The 20,664-nt window shown below is 54.4% G+C and overlaps 1 protein-coding gene across 3 annotated transcripts in view; it reads left to right on the top strand.

Moving 5' to 3' along the window:
- Positions 1-510: 510 nt before the first annotated feature.
- AP2A1 (adaptor related protein complex 2 subunit alpha 1) overlaps positions 511-20,664 on the top strand; it is a 26,781-nt gene continuing 6,627 nt past the window's right edge. For 2 of the 3 annotated variants that reach the window (XM_090260816.1, XM_090260815.1), the window contains exons 1-7: positions 517-733; positions 11,497-11,565; positions 11,676-11,818; positions 11,963-12,156; positions 17,715-17,844; positions 18,414-18,515; positions 19,792-19,900. In XM_090260816.1, the coding sequence (XP_090116942.1) occupies positions 667-733; positions 11,497-11,565; positions 11,676-11,818; positions 11,963-12,156; positions 17,715-17,844; positions 18,414-18,515; positions 19,792-19,900 (814 nt within the window). In that variant the 5' untranslated portion in view covers positions 517-666. Of the gene's footprint in view, positions 734-11,496; positions 11,566-11,675; positions 11,819-11,962; positions 12,157-17,714; positions 17,845-18,413; positions 18,516-19,791; positions 19,901-20,664 lie in introns of all 3 variants that reach the window. The other variant, XM_090260814.1, reaches the window with a different exon arrangement.

The raw sequence follows: 20,664 nt of genomic DNA, 5'->3' as shown, positions 1-20,664 counted from the left end.
CAGGGAATTGCAGACGACGCTCCACCTATCCCAGCCCAGCTGAGTGACACCCTCCCTTCTCCACCTTTCATCGCCCTCGCCCACACAACCGCCCAACCGGGGACGGGGGTAGGACGGCCTCGGCGAGTCCATGACGCCTGCGGGGGCGTTCTCCACGCCCATTGGCCCAAGTCAACGCAAGTCCCGCCTCCTCAAACCCGCTCCTCCGCCTTCCTCACGTCAATCCCTTCTTTGCAGGAGAGCGTCCGGATCCAATCAGTATAGGACCCGGCCGCTCGGAGGGGCCGGTACAACAGTACGTAATCCAACTCCGCCCGTCTTTTGGACAACGCCCCCTCCCAAACGGAAATAGCGGGTCGCAGGGCCAATCGTAGCGGGATGCTTTTGTCCTGCGACCAATGAACGAGGGAGCGAGGGAGAGCCCGAGTCTGAGCGGCAGTAACCTAAACCAATGGTGGTTGAGAGCTCAGGCGGCAGAGGAGAGGGGAGGGGCCGGAGGCGGTACTGCGGCCTTCCAGCCCGCCTGTCCGCCAGTCCGCCCTCCCCCCCGCGGCCGGCTCCGCTCCTTGGCGTTGCCTGGGGTCCTTTTCCTCCCTGTCCCCGCCTGCCAGCCCCCGCTGCGCTGTGCCCTGCCCGGCCGGGCCTGGAGCCGACACCACCGCCATCATGCCGGCCGTGTCCAAGGGCGATGGGATGCGGGGGCTCGCAGTATTCATCTCCGACATCCGGAACTGTGAGAGCACGGCCGGGGACGCTGGAGGGGGGAATTGAGGGGTTTCGGGGTTACAGAGGGGTCCTGGGGGTCGAAAGCCATCGCGGTCGTTGAGGGAAAGGAGAGAGAGGGTCCGTGGGTAACTTTAACGTGGGGGCAATGAAGGGGCTGAGGGTGTCCTCCGGTGCCTCTTGAGATGTCAACACCGAGTGGCTAGAGGCGTCCGAAAGGGTCTTCTAGGCGCGGGGGTTAGTAAGGTTCTGAGGACGGCACGGGGGTGTCCGGGGCGGTGCTGGGCCCGGGGGTCCTATTAGAGGAGTCCCTAATGTAGATAGGGAAGGATGTGCATGCGTGTGTGTGGGGGGGGTGCCTCGTGGAGCGAGATAGTGGGAGGAGGTCAGAGGGGACCGGGAGGCCGTGAAACAGAGAAAGCCTGATGGGGCCGTGCTTGAGGGTCTCCGTGAGCGGGTGTCCTGGGGGGAAGGGGCTCGGTAGGTCCCTGACGCGCTTGGCTGGTGCACAGAGAGGGCCGGGGAGTGATAGGAAACCCCGGGGGTTAGGGCCGAGCGATGGAAAAGTGGAGGACTGGAGCGGGACCCAGGGGAGCGGGAGAGGGGCTCCAGGATGGAGGATTGCGTAGGAGACGTGGAGGGCCGTGGAGAAGGGGCCAGAGGGGTTACTGAGGGGAAAGGAGGGACTCGGGTACACGGGAGAGACGTTGCAGGTAGACAGTCTTGGGGGAACCTGAGACAGGGAGCTGGGGGCCTGGAGAGGAGAAGACACTATACAGTGGGGGCTTGGGGGATGTTCCAGAGAAAGGAGATCCCAGAGCTCAGAGAAGGGGCTGGGGCGGGGGGGTGGGGGGCTTAGGGGTTTGTGGGGAAGAGATCTGAATAATTGGGGTGTGGGGAAGGCCTGATCTCAGAGAGGGGTCAGGGTTCAGGGAGCAGGACTGTTCTGAATCTGGAGCCGGACCGCGTCAGTACGGGGACAGTGATCACAGGCAGGAAGGAATTGTCACGATGATGCAAGGCCTGGTGCCAGGTCAGCTTCCAGCTCCTCAAAGCTGGTGTTGGTGTTTGGGGCTGTCAGGAGCCTCCGAGGCTGTATCTGCATGAGCTTTGGGGTCAGCCAGACCTGGGTTTCAGTGCTGTCACTCCCCAGCCGTGTGACCTTGAACGAGGGACTGCACCTCTCGGTCCCCTCATCCGTCCTGAGGAACTGCTGGTCTCACCTTCCTGATGAGGTTGTTGTGATAATGTATGTGGATGGGGCCTTTCCCACACTCCAGGGACCGGGCAGATCTTGGCTCTTGTTATTTTGCTGGATCTGAGGAGTGGCCTCGGTTCGGTGCCCAATGATTATTCTGGAATTTAGTAGGTATTGGAAGGACCTGGTGTGTATTAGATGCTTGTGACAAGGAAGGGTGGAAACTGTTGGGATCAGGTGGAGGGGAGATGCTGTGGTTGTTATAAAGAGGGGTGGAGCTGTGAGAGGTTGTGAACTAAGTGGGGGGCCAGCTGTTAGAAGCAGGTGCGCGTTGCCTCTGATACCTGGAAGCCATGTGACCCTTGGCAAGTCACTTGCCCTCTCCGAGGCTCAGTTTCCTTGTCTGCCAGCCCCATGGATAACAGCATCTTGCCTTTGAAGTTTCATTCATTCATTTAACAAGTACTTTAAAATATATATATTTTATTTATTTTTTTAGAGAGAGGGGAAGGGAGAGAAAGAGAGGGAGAGAGACATCAATGTGCGGTTGCTTCTCACCACCACCTCCAACCAGGGACCTGGCCCGCAACCCAGGCGTGTGCCCTGACTGGGAATCGAACCGGTGACCCTTTAGTGCGCAGGCTGGCGCTCAGTTCACTGAGCCACACCAGCCAGGGCGACAAGTACTTTTTGATCACTGGTGTGCCAGACACTGTTCCCAGGGACTGGGGCTACAACTGGGAACAAAAATTCCTGCCCTGACGAGCACCATGTCATGAGGGAAATAGAAACTAAACACAGAGAACCTGTAATAAATGATACAATGTCACACTGTGTTGACAAAAAAAAAAGAAGGAAGAGGGGAGGGACCAGGACTGAGAAAGGTGCTCAGTGAAGGCCTCACTGAGGAGGTGATACTTGAGTAGAGACTTGAGTGAAGCGTGGGAGTGAGTTCTGTGGGTTTTGGGGAAAAGAGGGGCCCCGTTCCGGGAACAGTGCGTGCAAAGGTCCTGATGTTGCGCATGCTTGGTGTGTGTTCACACAGGAGCGAGGGGGCCTGTGTGAATACAGCTGAGGGAGGGGGGAAGGAGGGAGCTGAAGGCAGAGAGGGGTCGGGGGTCGTGTCGGGCTTTGTGAGTCACACTGAGCGCTCTGGCCTTTTTCCGAGTGAAACGAAAGCCGCGGGTGGGTTTTGAGCACAGGAGGGACATCAGCCGATTGATGTTTTAAAATAATTCCTCTGGCTGCCGTGAGGAGCCCAGGATGGAGGTACATGCAGGAGCAGGGAAAGAATTTGGGGGCTGTTGCTGGCATCCAGGTGTGAGATGGTGTTGACTGGACTGGGGTGAGAAGGGATCGGTTCTGAAGGATTTGCAAAGGGATTGGATGATGGAGGTGGAGACAGGAAGAGAAATCGGGCCAGTGCCACCGTAGGACCTCAGAAGAAGGCCAGAGGACAGAGGGGAGACTCCAGCTTGGGGCTGGGGAGGTAATTTCGCCAAATGAATCAGGGCTTCCCCTTGGCCTTCCTTTTCTCATCAGTGTTGAGTGGCTGGTGTGTTTCAAGTCTTATCATGGGTGCCAGGGATACAGTGGTGAATAGACAGACTTGTCTGTGCCCTGGTGAGGCAGACAGGCAGTGCGTAAAAATACAGCTGTTCTTGCCACACACACACAAACAGTTGTATACAGCTGTTCCTGGCCGTGTTACTCACAGTAGCCAAAAAGGGGAAACAAACTACCTCAATGTCCATCCATGCGGGAATGGATAAGCAAATGTGGTCTACCCATGCTGTGGAATATTATTTCGCCATTAAAAAGAATGAAGTACGGATAGATGCTACAACGCGGGTGGACCTTGAAAATATCAGTCTAAGTGAAGGATGCCACACACACACAAATGTGTGATTTCATTTATCTGAAACGTCTGAAACAGGCAAATCCATAGAGACAGAAAGTGGATTAGTGGTTGCCTAGGGCTAAGGGGTGGTGGAATGTGGAGTGACTGCTACCGGGGACGGGGTTTATTTTTATTTTAAAGTTGGGGAGGGGGGAGAAAGTAAGGGAGAGAAACATCGATACAAGAGAGAAACATGGATCGGTTGCCTCTCGTGCGCACCCTGACGCACAGCCTAGGCGTGTGCCCTGACCAAAATCGCCCAACCAACTGAGCCGCACTGGCCAGGGCCGGCGTTTCTTTTCGGGGCGATGAAAATGTTTTAAGGTTAGATGGTGGTGATGGGCACACAGCATTGTGGATCTGCTGAAGACCACTGAGCTGCACACTCTGAAGTGGTGAACTTTATGCTACATGAATTAGATCTTAATATTTTTTAAATAATTTGTTTATTTATTTTTAGAGAAAGGGGAAAGGAGAAAGAGAGGGAGAGAAACATCACTGTGTGGTTGCCTCTTACTCATGTCCTCAACTGGGGACCTGGCCTGCAACCTAGTCATGTGCCCTGACTGAGGATCGAACCAGCGACACTTGGTTCGCAGGCCAATGCTCAATCCACTGAGCCACACCAGTCAGGGTTTAGATCTTAATTTTTTAAGTGGAAAAATATTGTAGCAGTCCTAGGTCCAGTGAGGGAGGGGACCTCAATGCTGAGAGATTGGGGGCTGTCTGGATTGCTCAGACAATGTGGAGGAGTTAGCCAGGCCTAGGGAGGTGGAGAGGAACTGGGAAGGCAGAGGAGCAGCAAGTGCAAAGGTCCTGAGGCCCAGTCAAGACTCTGAGCTAAGGTCTAGGGTCTGACTTTGGGAAGGTGGGCCAAAGGGTTTGTCCTGAGGGCTTCAGGCAGGAGTGAGAGAAAAGGAGGGGTGAGGAGGTGCTCAGCAATGGGGGGGGGGGGCAAGGGGGCGGAGACAACAGCTTGGAGGACCTGAAGGTCCTAGTGGAGTTCAGTGAGAAAGATCTAGAGGGTGATGAGGGGACAGGCTCTGAGGAGGGCCTGGAAGGGCAAATTCTGTGCAGATAAGAGAGGGTGCGGCCGTGTCCTGTCTGAGAGGGAATGGGCCTTGCAGTCACTTATCTGACTGGGAGCTCCAGAGGGCAGAGGCTGGGTGGCCACCTCTCTTGGGTCCCAGCTCCCCCCAAGCCTGAGGAGAGTTTTTGAGGGAGTGAATGGGGTAAGCAGTGCTGGGCTGGGTGCATCCTACTCCAGACTGACCCATTCCGTCTGTGACATCTCCCAGAGGCCCTGGGCTGATCCTTCCCTGGGTCCCCAGTTCTGCCTCCTACGGGACCTGGCCCACTGGAGTCCCCAAGGAGGGTGTTTGCCCATTGAATCGAATGAATGAATGAATGAACCAACTACTGAATTAACCTTTACTGAGCTCCAATGGCGTGCCAGACACTGTTCTAGGTAATGGGGCTAAAACAGTGAACTGAAGTCCACTCTGCTGTTCACAGAGGACAGGGACCAGTACACAAGTAAATACATAGTACTCAGGTGTTCAGACAGGCGGCAGTGGGTGTTGGAGGGAAACGCAGCAGGGAAGCGGGCTGTGGGAGCAAGGGTGGGGATGGTGTTCTTATATAGTGTGGTCAGAGAGGCTCTTGCTGAAAAGGTGATGTTTGGAGCAAAGAATTGAATGTTATGGGTGAATTGGGCCTGCATAAATTTGAAAAGGCATTCTTGGCTGAGGGAGTGGCTTGTGCAAAGGTCCTGAGGCAGGGCTGCGCTTGAAGTGGCGGAGGAGTTCAAGGAGGACAAGCAAGAGGAGGTTGGGGGATAGGATGGGAGTTTGGATCAGAGAGGGTGCCCTAGGGGACGTGCAGGAGGGACTTTGCTTTTGCTCTGAGCACGGTTATAGCCATGGAGGGCTTTGGAGCAGAGAAGGGACAGGATTTAACTCAGATTTTTACAGGTCCCTCTGGCCACTGTGCAGAGAACAGAAAGAATGAGTCCCACTTTGGTGGTTCTCCAACATTCAGTGGAAAAGTACTGTAGCGGTCCTAGGTCCAACGAGGGAGAAAGCCTCCATGTCGAGAGAATGGGGGCTGTCTGTTTGCATTGGGGGCCCCCCTAGCCCGCCACAATCACATTCAGCACCTTCCCTGCGCCAGGACGCCTCTGGCACTGGTGGGTGACACTGGGAGCGGGGCAGCCACCCCTCCCTGCCCTTGGGGGCCTGACGTCGTGATTCGTTGGGTGTTCACAGATCGGCATGTGCACCCTTCACATTAGGCTGCAGCTGTGGGAGGATCTTTGCAGCTGCCTCCCAGCTGGGGGGTGACAGGGTGGGACTTGGTCGCTCAAGGACAAGTTTTTCTCTCGGGGATGGTGGTGACTTAAGTAACATGAGCACAGCCTAATCCGGCGCTAAAACAGTAAAACAAACCAGTGAAATTAATTTTCATATATTTCACGTATCCCAGTATGTGCAACATATTATTTGCATGTGTAATCAGTAGTTTTTAAATGGTTAGTGAGACAATTTATGGCCTTTCTCAATTCAGTGGCTGCATTTGCGCTGGAAATACTTGCTCTTTATTAAGAGTTCATGAAACTTAGATGCATTGGGTACCCAGGTTGTTCCAAACATAGTTTTTCATTGAGGATTGGTTTTTCAATTTTAAATTTATTAAAAGTAAATAAACTTAGGAATTCAATCCCTGTCACACTGGCCATATTTCCAGTGGCCTTGTGTGGCCGGTGGCTCCCCTTTTGGAAAGCACAGGGCCAGCATGTCCTGAGCTGGATCGTGATCCAGAGTCAGTGAGCATCATTTCCCAGAATCCTCTCCAAGGACCCAGGGCCTCTTGGACTTCCGTGGGCGACCCCTCAGGGCAGGATGGTGTAGATGGGAGCATTGTTCACTTGTTTTGTGTTAGTTGTGTAGAGGGCTGTGGAGGCTCTTGCAGTGAGGGACCAGACAAGGCCTGCATTGCCTCCAGAAAAGTGCTTTGGCCCTGGCTGGTGTGACTCAGTGGACTGAGCGCTGGCCTGCGAACCCAAGGGTCGCCAGTTCAATTCCCAGTCAGGGCACGTGCCTCGGTTGGGGGTCAGGTCCCCAGTTGGGCGTGTGCAAGAGGCAACATATTGATGTTTGTCTCACACATCAGTGTGTCTCTCCTGCTCTTTCTCCCTCCCTTCCCCTCTCACTGAACACACACACATAAATACATAAATACATACATACATACATACATACATTTTTTTTTTAAGTGCTTTGGTTCCCTCCAGGGTAGAGGCGGGGTTGGTTAGCGTGCTTTGGTGGCAGTGACAGGCCCAGCCCTGAGCCTCTTTGGCTGAAACCCTTAGGGAAGGCTTTATCTTCCCTAACCAGAAGCCTCAAGGTAGGGCACATCCCCAGCCCACTCAGCAGTTTCCTGCTCTGGCCTGCCGCAGGGGTGGCCTCCGTTCCACCCACATGTCCCTTACAGCCACAGGGAGAAGAGGGGCCTGCGCCCTCCCGTGGCTCCTCAGCATGCTCAGAAAACCCGGAAGGCGCTGTGTGGTCTGGCAGCACCGCTCACCAACAGCCCCCCCGTGCTAGCCTGCGGGCCTTTGCACAGGCTCGCCCCCCTGCCCAGGGCACACGGCCCTTTATTTCTGCCTGGTCCATTTCAGCCTCATCTCTGGAGCCTCAAATCGCAGGAGCTGATCCATCCTCCCAGCCCCCATTGTGTCTGCCTGTGTCGGAGTCCTCAGAGCCGTGCAGGCAGCCTCCTCTCTAACCCGGGGTCTCTAAGAGCAGGCTGGTGTGACTTATCCCTGAGCCTAGCCCCAGGGAATGTTTGAAAATAAGCGAAACCCTTTAAAATGCTTGCATGCCTCTGTGACCGGTGAGCTCACCCCTCTGTTCTTGCTGGTCCTGAATGCTAGAAAGTCTTTGCTCCCATCAGCCCATTCTGTCTCAGGCGCCTCAGCCCCTTCCACCCACGGGTTCCGCTCAGTAGCACCCATGCGCTGCTTCTGGACACTCGGGCTACTTCTTCCTCTCGATTGGCGATTTTCAACCTTTTTTATCTCATGGCAGACATAACCTAATTACTAAAATTCGGCAGCACACCGGCTGGCCATTGTGTTGGCTGTTGTCATTTTCTGATTTGACAATCTAAGGAAAAAGAGGTCAGTGGCCCTGACTAAATAGTCAGGAATTGCATGTTTAAATTTATTTATTTTTTAGAGAAAGGGAAAGGGAAGGAGAGAGAGGGAGAGAAATATTGATCAGTTGGTGCTCGCACACCCCCAAGCGGGGACTTGGCCTGCAACCCAGACATGTGCCCGACTGGGAATTGAACCAGCAACCCTATAGTTTGTGGGACGATGTCTAACCCACTGAGCCACACCAGTCAGGGCCATGTTTTAAAAAGCTCTTGAGGCATCCCTGGCTGGTGTAGCTCAGTGGATTGAGCACTGGCCTGCAAACTGAAAGGTCCCCAGTTCGATTCCCAGTCAGGGCACGTGCCTGGGTTGAAGGCCAGGTCCCCAGGTTGGGGTGTGCAAGAGGCAACCACACATGGATGTTTCTCTCCCTCTCTTTCCCCCTCCCTTCCCCTCTCTAAAAATAAATTTTTAAAAATGGTTTCCTCTTTTTTCAGTTCCCTGGAAGAATTTGTGTAAGAGAAAGACCTCCCTTCCCCTCTCTCTTAAAATAAATAAATAAAACCCTTTTTAAAAACACTTGAGGCACACTGTTTGAGAACTGCTGCTCCAGAGCTTTGCGGAGGCCGTGCACTTGGCCAGGGTGCTCTGCCTCCAGGGCTGCAGCCCCTTCTCTTTGGGAGACGTGATACTTTGTGTTCTCTGTGAGTCCTTTTTCACAGCAATGTATATCAGTTATGCAGAAGACAGTATCAGATAGATGTGCACAATTTAAAGACTTGCAAGAAAAAATATACAAACATATATACACGCTTTTTTATTTTTGTTTTTTTAGTGATTTTTATTTATTTTTAGAGACAAGGGAAGGGAAGGAGAAAGAGAGGGAGAGAAACATTGATTGGTTGCCTCTCGCACATCTGGGGACCTGGCCCACAACCCAGGCACGTGCCCTGACTGGAAATCAAACCAGGACCTTTCGGTTCGCAGGCCGGCACTGAATCCACTGAGCCACACCAGCCAGGGCTATATTCTTTAAATATTCTTTAAATTGTCCATATTTGTTTGATATTGTCTTCCATGTAATTGAGTACATTCCTATAAAAATTTTTTGATATGTAGTTTTAATAACTAAGTATATTAATTTTCATACATGCATACATATATGGAAATAATATATCTATATAAAAAGCCCACAGATCCTAAGTGTCCAGCCTGATAAATTTTCCCTGACTGAACACAGCCATGTGACCGGCCCCCTGATGCGGGACCAGCACCGGTGCCTGGCTCCCCTGCACTCCCTCGTGTGCCCTCCCGTCCCCCCACCCCCCAGGGCTGGCTACCACTGAGGCATCCCACACCCCAGGTTAGTTTTGCCTGCTTCTCAAAGCTTCTAACAGAGGTGTAAGTGAGGCCCAGAGAGGTCACGAGCCTCAGAAGTTGAATTGCCGTTCAAATACCAGTCTATCTGGGGTAAAATTTAGGAAGTTACTTTGTGATACGTGATCCATTGATAAAAGGTATTTTTCTGGTCCCTACAGAGTAGTTTTAAGGGAAGCGTTTGAAGCAGCCGTGGCCATTGTCAGGTTAGAAACAGCACAGAGCCTGCCCGCCCGTGGTGCTGAGGGTGGTCGGTGACACTGGGCCTCGATGGTCACCGTCCCGCCCCGCCCCGTCCTGGCCTGGCCGGAGGAGCTGTCCTAACCTCCGGCCGCCCTGGCTGGTGCCCTGCTCCTGCACCCTCCTCATCTTTCAAGGCCTTCCTCAAATGTCCCTGCCCCCCGCAGCCACCACCAAGGCCTGGGCGGTGCCTGGGCACCCTCCCTCCCAGCCCAGGGGTGAGGATGGGGCCCCTGCCTGCGCCCCACCAGGCCCAGAGTCCCTGAGGCCGATCGGAAGGGCTGGGTCCAACTGGGTCCTTGGTGCCCAGTGTCGCCCCACTCAGCCTGGCCCCCGGGGCCTCAGAAAACGTGTAATTAATAAATGAGAGATCAGATGGCTTCTGGGGCCACACAGGCCAATTCCGACTGGTCACTGAGATGCCGGCCCTTTATCCCCTGGGCCCTAGAGACCTCCTACCCTCATCCTCAGGCCTCCGTTCCTTCCTGAGGGGGGGTCGGGGGAGTGGGTCGCTGCACACTTCTAAGGGCCCTTATTCACGCCTTCCGGACTTGCTAAAGAAAGATTGTATTTATTTATTTTTAGAGAGCGGGGAAGGGCGGGGGAAAGAGGGAGAGAAACATCGATCTGTGAGAGATCGGTTGCCTCTGTCACACCCTCAACCGGGGACCTGGCCTGCAACCCAGGCGTGTGCCCTGACTGGGAATTGAACTGGTGACCTTTTGGTTCTCAGGCCGGCACTCAATCCACTGAGCCACACCAGCCGGGGCCCTGCCTTTTCTGAGCTCAGGCACTCAGTCAGCCCTTGGAGCTGCTACCCAGAGCAGTGGCGGACACTGGCCCTGCTTTTATTTTTATTTATTTATTTAATTTTTTAAAAGATTTTATTTATTTCTAGAAAGAGGGGAAGGGAGGGAGAAAGAGAGGGAGAGAGACATCACTGGGTGGCTGCCCCTCACAAACCCCCAGCCGGGACCTGGCCTGCAGCCCAGGCACGGGCCCTGACCGGGAATCAAACCTTAACCTTCCACTTCACGGGCCGGCACTCAGTCCAGTGAGCTGCACCAGCCAGGGCTGGCCCTGTTTCTAGCCGGCTTCTGGCCTGGTCCCGGGGGGGCGGGGGTGGATCCAGACACCCGTGACATGTGCTCTCAGGGAGGTGACGCAAGGTGTGGGAGCCGAGAGGAGGCCCTGGAACAGCACCTACAGGGAGCCCCACGTGTGGTTTTAACTTCGGATCGTTAAAAAAATCCGAAATTTTACACACTCAGTCTTCTAAATCTGGTGTGGCGTTGTCACTTACAGCCCAGCTGTGCGTGGAGCAGCCACACTTCAGGTGCTGACGAGCCACCTGGAGAATGACTGCTGTGTTGGGCAGCGTGGGGAGTAGCTCAGCACCCGAGGGTCTGGCTGGTGACTGGGTGGCAGTGGGACCTTCATTGACTCGGGCAGCTGGGGGGTTCTCAAGGAGTGCCGAGGTCAGTGTGGCTGTGGTAGGGTTGAGGGGCCTGGGGGCAGCTGGAAGGCAGCCTAGCCATTCAGTCATTCCTTTCTTTGTCACATTTTTTTTGCCAGGCCAGTGCTGGGGGCTGGCGCAGGGCTAACCAGAGCTGTGCGTGGGGACAGGAAGTCTCAGGCGGAGTCTAGTTCAGGGACCAGAGTGAGAGGAGGAGGTCAGGGCTCGCCCCGAAGTGTGTGCCAGGCTTCTCTGGGTCAGAGACCAGTGAGCCTTAGCTGTTGCCTCCTGGAGCTCACAGCTGGAGACGGGGCCCTCCGCGTCAGGGCGTGGGACCCCGGTTTGGAGAGGGTTTGTCCTTCCAGCCGAGAGGGTCCTTACCAAGGCAGGTGGAGGCAGGAGGCTCCACTCTCCAAGACCCTCACCACCAGCCTTCTTCTCCCCAGGTAAGAGCAAGGAGGCGGAGATTAAGAGAATTAACAAAGAACTGGCCAATATCCGTTCCAAGTTCAAAGGTAGGTGGGGGTCTGGGCTCCTGGGTCTGAGCGAAGAAGGGGCTGGGACTCCTGGGACGGGCAGGTGTGATTCTTCCTCATTTTGCCTCCCCTTCTCCCTCTGGCCCCAGGGGACAAAGCCTTGGATGGCTACAGCAAGAAAAAATATGTGTGTAAACTGCTCTTCATCTTCCTGCTCGGCCATGACATTGACTTTGGACACATGGAGGCAGTGAACCTGCTTAGCTCCAACAAGTACACAGAGAAGCAAATAGTGAGTCTGGGGAGGAGGGGCCGGGGGCCTGGACCCCTGGGTCTGAGGGAGGAGGGGTGGAAGTATAGACTCCAGGGTATGAGAGTTGAAGCCTAGGACCAGTTAACCACAGGCTCCCTGGAACCCTGCTCCCTCCCCATGCAGGGTTATCTGTTCATCTCTGTGCTGGTGAACTCGAACTCCGAGCTGATCCGGCTCATCAACAACGCCATCAAGAATGACCTGGCCAGCCGCAACCCCACCTTCATGTGCCTGGCCCTGCACTGCATCGCCAACGTGGGCAGCCGCGAGATGGGTGAAGCCTTCGCCGCGGACATCCCTCGCATCCTGGTGGCTGGGTGAGGCGCTGGGGACCGGTGGGGGGTGGGGGGGTGGCGGCGGATGGGGGAGACAAGGCCCAGCCAAGTTGGAGGCTCAGAGAGGTGATGTCACCTGCCCGAGTCTCGCAGCCAGGATGTGGAGCTCAGGGTGAGCTTGGAACCCCAGTGGTTCTGGTGGCAGCTGTGTGGTCGCGTCTTTTCATCTCACCACGCCCACTGACAGGACAGTGTGAGGCAGCCTGCCAGCAAAGCCAGTGGGACATCTGTCTGATAAACTGACCTTTAGCGTCTGGTATGGAAGAGCTTATACCCTTCAGTTACGGTGGTGACAGCCCTCCAGAAATTCTGCATCTTCTTCGCTCATTCATTCAATAAACATCTGTTGAGCATCTGTAGGTGCAAGGCGGGGGACATAGACGTGACCAGAAATGAACAGTCATTGTCCTCCCAGTGTTCATGGCCCAGATTGGAAACATAAATGGTGACTGACTAATTGCAGGATGAAGCATGTAATTCCCCCCAGTACCATGCTGTGGGGGATAGGAGCCCCTAAGGGCATTTAGTAAGGGCACCTGACCTAGCCTAGGGAATCAGGGAGGGCTTCCCAGAGGAAGTGGCATCGGGCTGCAATTAGTGAGGAGGAATTGTTGGCAGGGGGAAGGGGAAAGGCACAAAGGGCAGTGATCATCCTGAGGCAGGAGGCCATTCAGCAAATGTTTCTGGAGCACCTGCAACATGGTGGTGACTGTAATGGGCGCAAGGGAGGCAGGAGTGAGCAGGCAAAGACCCTTGGGGAGCTGGCATGTCGTGGGGGACCCAAAGAACAAACAGAAAGAAGTAAGATGAGTTCAGACCGTGACAAATGCTCTAAAGAACACAAAACAAGGTAGTGGGGGGCAGGGTGGTGGTGAGGGAGGCTGCTTAAATTAGACTTGTCAGGGACAGTCTCTCCAAGGAGCTCATGTAATTTGACACTGGATGATAAGAGTAAAGTCATTCAAAAATGCTGGACAAAGAGTGTCCCAAGCGAAAGGAGCAGCAGCCAGTGCAAACAAAGGCCCTGAGGTTGGCGTGAGCTTTTTACATTCATGGAACCAAGAGATAGTGTTTATAGTTGCATCGTGGTGAAAAGGAGAGCGAGAGAGGAGTCTGGGTTTTATTGTAATTGATGGGGGAGGCAGGTGGATGACATGAGTTGCTTTGTCATTTTAAAGATTGTATTTATTTATTTTTAGAGAGAGGGGAAGGGAGGGAAAAAGGTAGAGAAACATCACTTGGTTGCTTCTCGTATGCCCCCAACTAGGAACCTGGCCTGCAATCCAGGCATGTGCCCTGACCAGGAATTGAACCTGCAGCCTTTCAGTTTGCGGGACACTGGCCCACCCCACTGAGCCACACCACTCAGGGTCAGCTTTGTAATTTTAAAAGGTCATTCAGCCTAGCATGGGAAAAGGTAGGACTTGTATTTCTGGCAACATGTATCTCTGGCATCCTCTTGTTATAACGCAGCTATCAATGTTGAATAAAAGAGGAAAGGAAATATTCTTCAAGGTATTCATGAGCTAGCAAGAAAGGAAGGACAGGCCACGAGCTAAGAGGGTCCTGGCACCCGGGGAGATGAGAGGAGTCCTGTAGCCAGATTTTGCTTAGAGGGCATTTGCTGAAGTGGGTGACCAGTATTTGTTTGGGGGGCCCTGCAGCCTCTGAGAACAAAAGACAAAACTTGTCCAAGGGGAGGCTCCAGAGACCACATTTCAAAGTGAGGGTGACCTAGAAATAAACCCCCTGAGGGACTGTAAGCAAAATTACCCGTTTTAAACCTTGGCACCGAGCAGCTTACACACTGACTTTCAGCCCAGTTTCCCCTGCCCGGGTTATCCACAAATCCTTAAGCCAAGCTTCACTGTAAAGTGATGCAAACTGGTAGCCCCCAGTTCCTGACAGAACAGAGAAGCCTTTTCTGGGGAAACCCACCTTCTCCACGAGCCTCAAAGATTTCCACGGGGGATGCTCCAAGTTACGTGGGTCCCTCACTAAACACAGGACGCAAGACACCAGGAGGGGTAACCAGAAAGAAAACTGAAAAGCACAGTTGAATTGGAATTTTCACACAGAATGTAAATAAGTATGTTTAATAGGTTCCAAGAAATATGAGAATGATTTAAACATTGGAGCAAAGTGCAAGCAGCTTTGGAGAAGAAATGGAAAATATTACTGAAATTAAGAGAAAAAAAAATTAAGTGGCCTGCTTTATCAGCAGAGTAGACACAGTCAAAGCAGAATTAAACAGGCGGCAGAACTGAAGAAATTAATGAGAATACGGCTCAGGGAAACAAAGATGGAAATTTGTAAACAGAGAAGTTCAGAGTCTTGGCAGATCAAGTCTAACATAAAGCTATTTAGAGTTCTGGAAAGAGAAAGGAGAGAATGTGACGGAGGCGCTGTGTGAGCAGATAACAGCTGAGAATATTCCAGAACCAATGAAAGAGGCTGATCCTCACATTCAGATAGCCCAAGAGATCATAAGCAGAAACGGAGGCAGCAGGGGCGTGAGGGTGGCCGCAGGGATGCCACTGAGACAGCCGTGTGACCCAGGTCACAGCTGACAGTGGCTGGGACCTGGGTTGTAGCAGTAAAGGCAGTTACAAGAGAGCTGGGCTCAGGAGGTTAAGCCCACAGGACAGGCTCCCTGTGGCTTGAAAGAAAGGGCGGCCTGGCCCTGGCTGGTGTGGCTCAGGGGATTGAGCACCGGCCTGTGAACCAAAGGGTCTCCAGTTTGATTCCCAGTCAGGGCACATGCCTGGGTTGCGGGCTGGGTCCCCATTTGGGGGTGAGCAAGAGGCAACTGTACATGGATGTTTCTCTCCCTCTCTTTCTCCCTCCCTTCCCCTCTCTCTAAAAATAAATAAATAAAATATTTGAAAAAGAAAGGGCAGCCTGAATGAAGTTGAACACGTAGGTGAAGGACGAAGCCTGGGAGAGAACTGGGGAAGCGAGAGGAGGGTGCAGAGCTGGGTTTGGCTGTGTTGAATTGGAGGTGCCTGTTAGACCTCTAGGCAGAGGCAGCCAGGCAGCAGGGAGGCCGGGTCAGGGAGGGAACACTGGGCACAGAAATACAGTGCAGGCCACACCTACATTTGACTCTTCTAGTTGCCATGTTAGACACCATGAACAGGTGGAAGTAATGTCAATATTTTAATATTTTATTTTACTTATTTTTAGAGAGAGGGGAAGGGAGGGTAAGAGAGGAAGAGAAACGTCGATATGTGAGAGATACATTGATGGGTTGCCTCTTGCCTCTTGCCCGCCCACAACCGGGAACCTGGCCCACAACCCAGGCATGTGCCCTGACTGGGAATCGAACCAGCGACCTTTCAATCCACAGGCTGACGCTCAGTTTACTGAGCCACACCAGCCAGGGCGAGTATCTTTAAGACAAGGACAGCCCGCCACCACTGGCTTATGTGAGACAGAGGTCACTGGCCACCCTGAGCCTGAGAACTTGGCACCCCCTGAGCGCAGAGAAGGAGGCCAGTGTGACAGACATATGTGAGCCTAAGTGATGTCCCCGGTTCACACGAGGGGTGACTGCCAAGGGGTTGTGTCGGCCGTGGTTGTGGGCCAGGCCAGGGCTATCTGAGTGGAGGCTGGGCTCTCCATCCTGGAAACTCAGCTTTGACGATGGCTGGGGCCTGGAGGAAGTTTTCTTTAGGTAGAATTTTTTTTAATTGAGATAGAATTCATGTAATGTTCACCATTTTAACTTTTTAAAATTTATTTAATTTTTAGAGAGATGGGAAGGGAGAGAGAAAGCAAGGGAGAGAAACATCCATGTGTGGTTGCCCCTCACATGCCCCCAGCTGGAGACCTGGCCCACAGGGGACCTGACTGGGTATCGAACCGGTGACCCTTTGGTTTGCAGGCCAGCGCTCAATCCACTGAGACACACCAGCCAGGGCTTTAACTATTTTAAAGGGTACAGTTCAACAGTCATCGGTATATTCACAATGCTGTGTAACGACCTCTACTAAGTCCAGGACATTTCCATTAGCCCGGAAAGAAGCCCCACACCCATTAGCAGCCACTCCACATCCCTCTCTCTACAGCCCCAGGCAACCACTAATCTGCTTGCTCTCTCGAGACTTCCCTATTCTGTACATTTCATATAAATGGGTTTCATATAAATAGAATCCACAATATGTGGCCGTTTGTGTCTGGCTTCTTTCCCTGAGCATCATGTCCTCCAGATTCACCCACGATGTAGTGCGGGTCAGAATTTCATTCCTTTTTTTGACTGAATAATAATATTCCATTGTTGGATGGAGCACATTTTATTTTTTTATTCCTAAAAAAGAGTCCACCTTTTGGGTATCATGTCTGATGTACATATTTGTGTTTTCAGTTCTCTTGTGTGGATGCCTGGATGCAGAATTGCTGAGTCACATGGCGCTGAGTCTTTTTAAAAAAGAAACCATTGCAATTGAATTCCCCATCCTGTCCCTCTCGTTGCCTCTCCATCTTCCCCTCCTCCCTCCCTGGTCCCCTAAATCTGGAGGTTATTATCCCCATGTATGTGTTGTCCTTTCATATGTGGGCTCAGCCCTCCAAATTATGTAATTTTAAACTTCACCTAGCCCTGGCTGGTGTGGCTCAGTGGATTGAGTGCCGGCCTGTGAACCAAAGTGTTGCTGGTTCAATTCCCCGTCAGGGCACGTGCCTGGGTTGTGGGCCAGGTCCCCACTTGGGGTGCGTGAGAAGCAACCACACATGGATGTTTTTCTCCCTCTTTTCTCCCTTCGTTTTCCTCTCTCTAAAAATAAATTGAAAAAACAAAACACCTAAATAGTATCAGTCTCTAACGAAGTTGATAATAGCTCTTGCTCCTTGGTTTGGTATTTGGCCACTTCCCTGCCTGTAACTGGAGATGGTGATAGAATTCGCCTCGGGAGGGGCTGTGGAGAGGATGAAATCAGTAGATACGAAGCGCTTGGCACAGAGCGTGGCCCAGAGGAAGGGTCTGGGGGACATGGGCTGTCATTGATGCAGTGGAAGGACCCCTACTCCTCCAGCATCATCTCGTGGACAGACCTTCCGCTGTTGTCTGGTTTGAATCTGGTGACTGTTGGGCATCCTGGTGCCATCACCTGGAACACCCCCGGGTGGGACGTTCTGTGCAGAGATTTTGTCTTTCCTCATTAAGTCCCTCAGTTTTCCGCTCACCTGGCCCCTCATCAGAGAGGGTGGCCCCCAAAGCAGCATTGCCAGCACGTCCTGCTCACACCTGCCCGCGTTTGCAGCAGTGCCGGGGCAAGTGCTGGGGCACTGACGTCTGCAGCCAGAATGCAAGTTCTGTGCCCACCATTCTGCCCTCAGTGCCGCGTGCCCAGCAGGCGCTTAATAAGTGCAGAGCCAGCCTGGACGTTTTGCTGCCAGTGACCCCACAAGGCTACTGAGATGGGGCCCGCCTGGCTTCCTCTGCTTCTCGTTGGCCACCTTCCCGGGCGGAGCGAGAGCGGAGGGGAGGCATCGGTGCTGGGGTCACACTGACCGCACCGCCGCGTGTCGTGGCCCTGCAGGGACAGCATGGACAGCGTGAAGCAGAGCGCGGCCCTGTGCCTGCTGCGGCTCTACAAGGCCTCGCCCGACCTGGTGCCCATGGGCGAGTGGACGGCCCGCGTCGTGCACTTGCTCAATGACCAGCACATGGTGAGGCCCGGCGCGCCGTCCTCAAGGCCTGTCCCCGTCCTTGCTGTCTGCCCGGAGGCCCAGCCGCCCCACCCCTGCCCCTGTCTACGCAGGCACCTAGAGACCCTGGCCCAGTCTCCCCAGTGCTTATTAGTCACCCAGGTATCCTGAGACCTCCCACCTCCATCCGTAACACCCTGCTGGTCCTGTCCAGGGTCCCCAACACTGACCCCTACCCATCCCCTCAAAAATCCCATCCTCTGTTTCTGATACCCAGAGGTTCCCCCAGTGCTCACTGTCTGCCCAGCCTGTGCAAAGGCACTGACCTCTGTCCCCACCCCCAGTACTCCCAGTTCCTCCATAGTCCCCACCCACCCTCTGCTCTGCACCCCGGGCCTGGTGAGTGCTGGTCATGTCTGAGCCCCAGAACACCCACTGTGACACCGGTACGCCCCTAAGCACACCCTGCCACGCCCCACGCCACCCCTGTGTGTTCCTGAACCCCTGCTCCCAGATGCACAGCCTGCACCCTTGTCCCCAGTCTGACCCTCCCACCAGGGCCCTGACCCCCCACTCATCTGTCCCTGCAGGGCGTGGTCACGGCCGCTGTCAGCCTCATCACCTGTCTCTGCAAGAAGAACCCAGATGACTTCAAGACATGCGTCTCCCTGGCTGTGTCTCGCCTGAGCAGGGTGGGTGTGTCATCCGGGCACGACTCTGGTCCCCATTACTCTCCCCGAGAGTCAGCCCAGTCAGTGATTATGAACTCAGGCTCCGAGCTGGGTTCAGCCCGGCTGGGCCCCCAGGGGCTTCACCTTCCTGGACCTCAGCTGCCCCTTCTGCTCAGTGGGGATGACACCAGTGCCCACCCAACACCACGGCTGCTGTGAATGAAGCCACAGGAAGTGTCAGAACAGGGTCTGGCATGTGCTGCGCACCCGGGAAGTGGGAGCTGCTATCCTGCCTTCCTGCCCCCTCCTCGCCCCCTGTGCCTTTCCTCCTCCTGCTTCCTCTGTTTGCCCTCCGCTCCTTTCCCGTGCCTCTCTCCTCCTTTGCTCCTCTCCTCATGCGTGCTCCTGTCCTGGGGACCTGCCCCGAGGATTCCTGAGGGCCTGGCTCTGCGTGGGCCGACCGGGAACATGGATGTCAGGCCTCCGCCCTCCAAGAAGGGGCATGTGGCAGGGCAGGCCGGCTCAGCCACAGAGGGTCATAAAAGGGGTGGTTTGTGCTGTTGTGGAGGTAGCACAGGGCATTGTAGGCCCCAAAGGAAGCACTTATCCCAGCCCTGGAGACCCAGAAAGGCCTCCTGGAGAGGTGATCCCTGAGTTGAGACTTGGAGTCACTAGAAACATTCTGTGGGCAGGTGAGAGAGGCCTGGATTCTCACGCAAGAGAACACATGAGCTCATTCATTCACTCATTTTTTCATTCATCCCCCACACGTCTGAACAGTCCGGTGGGCCAGGCTGGTGGGGGAGACACAGACAGTGGCCATGGGGGTGGGGCACAGTGGCATCACGGAGGGGGCACAGCATGCTGGGAATGCTCCTTAGAGAAGGGGTTTTCAAGGTTGATGGGAGTTTGCCAAGAGGAGATAAAGACACATCCTTTCACTAATTTTCCACCTATTCACTGAGCCTTTCTTGTGTCTGACCTGGTATTAGGCCTGGGTACCCAGTTCCTGTGCCAGGCAGTTTCCAGTTTCGGGGGAGACCTGCAGGGACGCAGTCTCCAGCAAGTGGCTGTGATGTGTGCGCTGGTGGATGTAACCAGGGTTTTGGGGGAGCACAGAGCTGGAGTCAGGAGCTCACAGTAGGGAATTGAATTGGCAGACACTTCCTGCCCGCCCGACAGCCCGTCTCTGTCCCAGACCCCCTAGACCCTCACTATGTGCCTGAGGCTTCCTCCCTGCCCTGAGCCTGTTCCCTGGTGCCCCCGCCCTGCATCACCTCCCCTTTCCTGCCCCCAGATTGTCTCCTCGGCGTCCACGGACCTCCAGGACTACACCTACTACTTCGTCCCCGCGCCCTGGCTCTCGGTGAAGCTGCTGCGGCTGCTGCAGTGCTACCCCCCGCCAGGTACTGCTGAGCCCGTCACGGGCTGGGGTTCAGGCGGGCGGGCACTGGGGGTCTGTGTCAGGTGCCTCTAGTCCTGCTCCTTGCCTGCTGCCAGGGCAGCTCTGAGCCCAGGACCAGTGTCATCTGCTGTGCAGGCACCAAACTGCCCCAAATGTCCATAGCATTATTTTTATGGCTTAAAAGAAATACAGTACTATCTAAGACCAGAAATTAAATATGTCTCTGTCATTATGCCTGGAATAGTTTCTCCACTCCCCACCCGCCACTGCCTGCTTTTGAAGAACACAGGAGAGTTCTGGGGTGCAGGCTGTCCCGCCCTCTAGCCTGGGCTGTTTGCTGTCCTGTGGCCTTTAGCTCTTTCTGAATGCCTGATGGGTTTGGGTGCGGCGTTTTTGCTGGAACCCTTGACTGCTGTTCTGTCCATACGGTGTTGCCTCACGTCCCAGGGAAAGGCGGCTACCAGGGTTGGCATCCGTCTGTCTCGGGCCTCCAGACCACTCCATGGGAAAGCGGGTTTCAGGGTGTCTCTGGGGAAGGTTCCTGGAACGTCCTTTGCCTATGAGAAATCTAAAGAGCAACTGCTATAGCAGGGAAACTGAGGCCCACAGGGGTAGAGCCTCTTGCCCAGCAGGGTCAGAGTGGAGCAGGATGAGAGCCCAGGTCTGGCATCGGGTCCTCCTTTGGCGTTTCTCTCACCTCTGCTCACCTGGGGCCCGGGGAGGGCTTGAGGGAGCAGGGACCTGGCCTGCAGCGGCGGGGCTCAC

The sequence above is a fragment of the Furipterus horrens genome, unplaced genomic scaffold, assembly GCF_987537825.1.
Source record: "Furipterus horrens unplaced genomic scaffold, mFurHor1.1.pri manual_scaffold_13, whole genome shotgun sequence".
Lineage (NCBI taxonomy): Eukaryota > Metazoa > Chordata > Mammalia > Chiroptera > Furipteridae > Furipterus > Furipterus horrens.
Note: the sequence above shows the minus strand (reverse complement) of the source record. Positions and strands in the feature narration are given on the sequence as shown.